General features: G+C 42.8%; 1 protein-coding gene across 5 annotated transcripts in view; it reads right to left on the reverse strand.

Annotated features, from left to right (window-relative positions):
* dmxl2 (Dmx-like 2) overlaps nt 1-6,000 on the reverse strand; it is a 44,963-nt gene that overhangs the window by 22,376 nt on the left and 16,587 nt on the right. For all 5 annotated transcript variants that reach the window (XM_008289455.1, XM_008289456.1, XM_008289454.1 and 2 more), the window contains 11 exons: nt 5,400-5,521; nt 4,752-4,841; nt 4,508-4,616; nt 4,299-4,418; nt 3,371-3,598; nt 2,820-3,106; nt 2,159-2,331; nt 1,426-2,077; nt 830-1,159; nt 625-744; nt 113-248 (listed from right to left, as the gene is read on the reverse strand). In XM_008289455.1, the coding sequence (XP_008287677.1) occupies nt 113-248; nt 625-744; nt 830-1,159; nt 1,426-2,077; nt 2,159-2,331; nt 2,820-3,106; nt 3,371-3,598; nt 4,299-4,418; nt 4,508-4,616; nt 4,752-4,841; nt 5,400-5,521 (2,367 nt within the window). The remainder of the gene's footprint in view (nt 1-112; nt 249-624; nt 745-829; nt 1,160-1,425; nt 2,078-2,158; nt 2,332-2,819; nt 3,107-3,370; nt 3,599-4,298; nt 4,419-4,507; nt 4,617-4,751; nt 4,842-5,399; nt 5,522-6,000) is intronic.

Genomic DNA, 6,000 nt, shown 5'->3' on the forward strand with positions numbered 1-6,000 from the left:
AAACAGTAGTCTTTAACCGTTGTAAATGTTGATGGTTGGTTCATTATATGTTTTTGAATGTACGGTTTCTACCACAAGTACAACTGCTACACACACAAACGTATATACTGACCGGTGTACTGTTGATCAGTGGAGCTCGTGACCTCAGCACTGGTGGTTGCAACAGTATCAGCCAAGGCCACCAAGAACATCTGCTCTAACCTGGTGAGGCCTGGGAGGCTGGAGTGCATGAGGTGACTGGACAAAACCTGGACACACACACAAGATCAAACTGAGTGAACTAGAGCGCTAGAGAAACATATAATTCTCTGGTATAAGTGAATTATTATATGAGGAGTAGCCTTATAATATCATTAATATTCTTTTTCTTACCATTATTGCCCTTAAAGAAATATTAAACCACAAGATTACCAAAAAATTGTCATTAAAAATATATGACAAGGTTATTATGGCACTGTTATTACTGTGATGTCACACTATCACTAACTGGTCATTACCAAGCTACTACTTCCTTAACCACTTAACTATTACACAATTTGGGCATAAAAATTTTTAATATCAAACTTTATAATACATAGCTTACATAACATTGCACATTTCTCATTTTACAAATACACACAATACCTGAGCATGCTCTGGTCCAAAATATGTGGGTCCATACTGAGAGAGGTTGATAACTCGAGACTTCTTCTCTGGTTTGTCAGTAGCAAAGTTTACAAAGTCATCTGTGGTAACTGTTGGCACCTGTCAACACAGATAGAAAACAGTGTGAGTAGACCGATCCACACCTTCGACAACAAAGTCGGTCCCAAGTCTCTTAACTACTTACCTGGAAGAGGTCAGCATACTGGTCCTCTGTGGACTTCTGGGCTCCCTCACCATCGGCCCCCTTAGCTCCCTTAGCAGCCTCCTCCGGTCCCTTGTATGAGGTGTCTAAGTCAGCCAACATGAGCGAATAGAGGGGCAACGGAGGGATGGAGTTGATCTCCGTGTAGTCTCTGCCTCCATCGCGGCCGGCCACAATGGTGTCTTTTGCTGTGCTGCCTGTCACACTGATTGTCCGGGACAGGTGTCTCCTGGCTCCGCCCTCACCTGCCTCCACGTCCCTCACCACAGCAACTTCTCCAGCGATACACTTGACCAGGTGAGCAAGGATGGCCTGAGACATAAAAAGTCCATCGTTTGCACAGTGCATACAACAGTGGAAATCAGATGAACCACAGGTGTTTTATTTAATAGCATGGTGCCTGTAGAAATCTGTTTTTATTTTATAAATCAAATCTAGTACAGGCAGGTTGTAACTGTACTCTCAAAAAAAGTAATCTGCAGATGCTAATAATTGGTTATTTTTACATACATAGATTAAATCTTTCAGTATCGTTTTTCATTTTTTGGCATCACTGAATGAGGCACAAACATTCTCACCTTGGCGCGGCGAACCTTGCCCAGGTCCATGAGCTCCAGCAGCTGGGTGGGATGGTACTGGGGTAGAGTCGGGGACAGAGAGTGAGCTGCCTCAAACAATCCCCCTTCCTGAAGTCCAGCTGGGGCTCGAAGGGCCTCATCCACTGCAGCACTTCCTTCAAACACACTCTTTGACCTGGCTCTCCCTTCAAACACTGAGGAGGAACCTGTGGTTTGACCTCCAGCAATGTCTGCGGACGACAAGTTGCCCTCCTCTCCTTCGCCGGGTTTCTTGTCCTGGTGCCACTGTGCATAGACATGCATTTCACAGTCCATTCCCACCACCAGGATGCCATCCCTCACCCAGGACAGGGAGACTGGCAGCGATGGTGTGCCATCCACAGATGACAGGAGGTCCACGGAACGAAGTAGGATCCAGCGTGAGCGGATGCCCTGTTTGATACTGCCCCCTAGAGGCAGGGTGATGACCGCCACTCCCTCCTTGCTGCTAGTCTGCTCATTGACCATGCCAGAGATACGGCCATACATGAGAATGTTGGAGCCAACCCCCACAGTGAGGATGTGAGATCCATCCTCCTTTGACAACCAGTCCAGGTGAACGTAGTGCTTAATGTTAGGCGAACTATGGTCTCTGGTCATGTAGAGGTCCGACCTGACATGGAGAAAAGTATTAACTTACAACACAAATGACTGACAGTGTATGATACAAACACAAAAGCAGAACTCTCCTGACCTGCTGTAGACAAAGAGGTTAGAGTCCACACTGACTCTTGGATCCAGTGTTGATGAGGGTCTGGTAAAGTCGTCCAAGTGGAGAGTTTGTTCTAAAACCCACTCTGAGCCGCCCGTTGACTCACACTCATAGATTGACACATGCATAGAGAAGTCCTCTGAAGAACTCAGCACCTGAGGACAAGAGGAACACTCTTAGAAGGACTTTTGAGAACATCTAAAGTCTAATGATACTGTGAAAGATGCGACCACATCTTTAAATACAGGGCTTACAAAATGAAGACTGCTTATAAAACGAACTTGTCATGGCCCTCACAGACCTTATTTTGCATTATCCTACAGTACACTGAAAATTCAACTATCATTTCAAATACATCTAGCTAGGTTTTATCACTTCTCACAAATGCTAGTGAACATTAGCACAGATTCTAAATGCACAGCAAGGTATAAAGTGCAAGAAATTGATTTAACCTTGTACATCCTTCACTATTCACTCCCTACATAAACACGCATTTATATGTTAATACACGTGGCGCTGTTATGTACTGTTAGAGGGTCCAGGAGATATATCCAAACTATATATATTTACTGAATTTACATTTTTGAATAACACAAAAATATTACAATCATTTCTGTAGGTTTTACAAACTCTAATTCCCTACCTGTCCTTGTCGTGGCTGTTTAAAGGCCACAGCCAGCCTGCCGATGTAGGAGCAGGACACGGCTACAGGTCGTCCTGACACGCACACAGCACTGTTGTTGTCCTCCTCCTCATTCATCAGGGCCCAGGGCTCCCAGCGATACGACCGGTTGTCCTGGTCATCTCCACCGTAACCATCATCACCCTCCACAGCGCAGCGCCAAAAACGCACACGAGAGTCAGAGCAGGTAGTAACAATCAGGTATGGAGCCAGGCACACAGGGTAGATGGAGGAGGAACTTAGATGACCTAACAGGAAGAGGAAACAGGACAAAATTTGAGACATTTTCAAGCAGATTACTGCAAATAAACAGGCTCCCCATTTTCTTGTGTTAACGTTATTCTTTTAAATTCTAGTAATCTGCCTGACATGGCTTAAATTAAACACAATTGTCAGCATACACAAAAATAAATGTAGACTTTTTGGGATTTGAACTAGTAAGAAAAAAGGTGGGTTTACAAATTCATTTTAATATGGCAACAGCAACACGATCTGAGTCATTGTATCCCAACCTGCAGAAGGGGTGGCCCTGGTAACCTCAACCCCGTGAGGCAGGTCGAGCCGCCTGCTGTACACCAGCTTGGAGCTGAGGATGAGTTTGCTGGCTGATTGTAGGTTGGCTGTAGAAGCTGACCGTGGCAGGGGTCTGATGGGAGAGGTCTCTGGAGAGGAGTCTGCATTCACAACTTGATTGGGAACCATTAGCTGGCTCTGAAAGCTGTAATCTGGGCTTGGTTCATCTGGACACAAGAGAGAGATAAATATTTAGGGCTATGGTCTGCAGATCAACAACGAATTGCTGTGCTGTCATCTGAACAAGTTCTCATTGGTCGGACAACAGCAGGTGCTACTTTGGTAAAAAGAAAAGTGCTACATCAACTGCCTTCCAGGATTAATACATGATTTTTGGTGGTGGTAGGAACAGAACACCAGTGAAAAACTACTGGAGACAAACGAATGGAGACTGCTAGGTGTGACCTAAGTAATGTTTACTGAATGTTTTGTAGTGTAAACTCTGAAACAGTATATTATCAACAACCAGCATGGCATATCATCTACAAATGGTAGATTAAGTAGTCTGCATTATATTCCTCAATAGTCTTTGTGCAGGCATCAGGAGAAACACTATCTTTCTCTATTGATTTGTAATTCATTTAGGCTTATAAGGCCAGCAGGTAGAGTGCACTGTGGTCGAAATAATGTGCAGATTTTTTTTTTCCCCAAAGACTTTTTTTTTTCCATTCAACAATTGTTTGGAGAATAGATATGATTTCAGTCAACCAGGATTTTCTTTGGCTAACTCCAGCCCCAGAGACATTATAGCTAGTTTCTGATGTTGATAAAAAAGCAAGGCTGGCTTCACACGATTTCATGCCAAAAATGTCTAGTTAATGTCCATTTATGCCAATATCTACATAGCTGTGTGTGCCCTAGACTTACCAACACAGGCCTGCACAGACTTGAGGTGCAGGTGCCACATCTGCAGGACAGAGTTCCTGTTGAGATCCTTTTCTATCACCACCAGGAAAAATTTCTCAGAAAATGGGGCAGGTTGAATATCTGTTTAGAGAAAAATTCAGTATTACCTTCATCTAATGACAAATAGGTTTGAGTAAACAGACCTACACAGAGTCCTTATTTAACTATACCTTCACCAGATGGAAAGGCCGGTGCGTATGCTTCTGGCTCTTTCTGAGGCTTGTAACCAAGAATGAAGTCCTCTTGGAAGACATGCAGCAGCTGGGTGTTGGCGCCACACTGCATGCACATGGACAAAGCATCGAAGAGTTTACTACTGTATGCATCGATCAGGAGGTTTCAGGATTTCCAGTTCAGAATTTTTGTCCACCACTGATCTGAAGTGGGTGTGAAAAACACAGAGCAGCTGCTAACCTGGTTTGTAATGACGTCCAACTCTATGATACATCCAGGTCTGGCAGTGGACTGCTGGCTGACAATGTTGAACACTTCGCCCACCAGTTTCTAAACAGAGATGCGCATGAAAAACGGAAAACTGTCCATTTATTGCATTTCATTTAAAACCATTAGCGTGGTGAAGAAATATCACATATTATGTTTTAAAGGAAGCTGGAGGCTGGTATGAAGCATGAGGGAGAAAACAATACTTGGCTTTACAAGAAATGCTGCCACATTCCTAATAAATCTGTGCTCCTGATGTAGCCTGCGTAATATTGTTTTGTGTTTTGTTAACATTTACAAAGGCAGCACAAAAGGAAATTATTAAAAACCTTACAGATGTTAAAAAAAACTGGCCTACAACAAGAATGTAATATCTGTAAATAATGTGGTTATATCAGATTTGTGATGTTTTACTTGTTAGCCCCAATAATGCAGCTCCTAAGCCTGCTTTGAGCTGAATCCCTGGTTCTTTTAAAGTAAAAGTTTCACTGTATAATGTATAATGGCCGAGATACAGTAAATTCACTGAACAGAGACTCTAAACAGAGACTCTCACATCCCAGTGAGCAATGAAACATAATTTTTTTTTGTGTGCAGTGACAACTGCCTGTGTCCACTCACAGATGTTTCAGGATCTGACAGCTCATCCAGCAGTTTTCTGGCATCCACCACAGCTTGATAGAGACGCAGATTTTTACCATCTGATGCCACAAAGCAGGCGCTGGCACTGTTACAGTAAGTTCCTGATGGACAAATGCAGTGTCATAAATAGAGCCACGGGCCTTTGTTAATATGAAACATTCAACAACTTAAAAACTTTCATGATTATCTTTCCTCAGGCTGCAGAGAACAATGATCTAGAAAACTAGATCCAGGCTAGTTCTTAATTGGAAAAGGTATATTACTGCTTTCAAGGCACATTCATAAAAATATGTTTATGCCTTGGTAAGCATTAGGGAATGAAATTAATTAACTTTTTTGTGCAAATCTGACATGCAAAATTGACTTACGTTTGTTACTGTTTGCACTGGAGGCATGTAATTCAGTGGCCTGATTGTCCTTATATTCTGTGAACATTTGTCACAGTTTGGTCCTAACAAATTGTGATCAAATGTCAAATTGCTCATAAGCAAAAGCTCAGATGATTCAGCAAAAGTAGAATATCAGCTTCTACATTAAAGTTGTTAATTATTTCGTCATTACAGGGGTGTTTTTGCACTGT

Source organism: Stegastes partitus, unplaced genomic scaffold, assembly GCF_000690725.1.
Source record: "Stegastes partitus isolate 25-593 unplaced genomic scaffold, Stegastes_partitus-1.0.2 Scaffold615, whole genome shotgun sequence".
Taxonomy (NCBI): Eukaryota; Metazoa; Chordata; class Actinopteri; family Pomacentridae; genus Stegastes; species Stegastes partitus.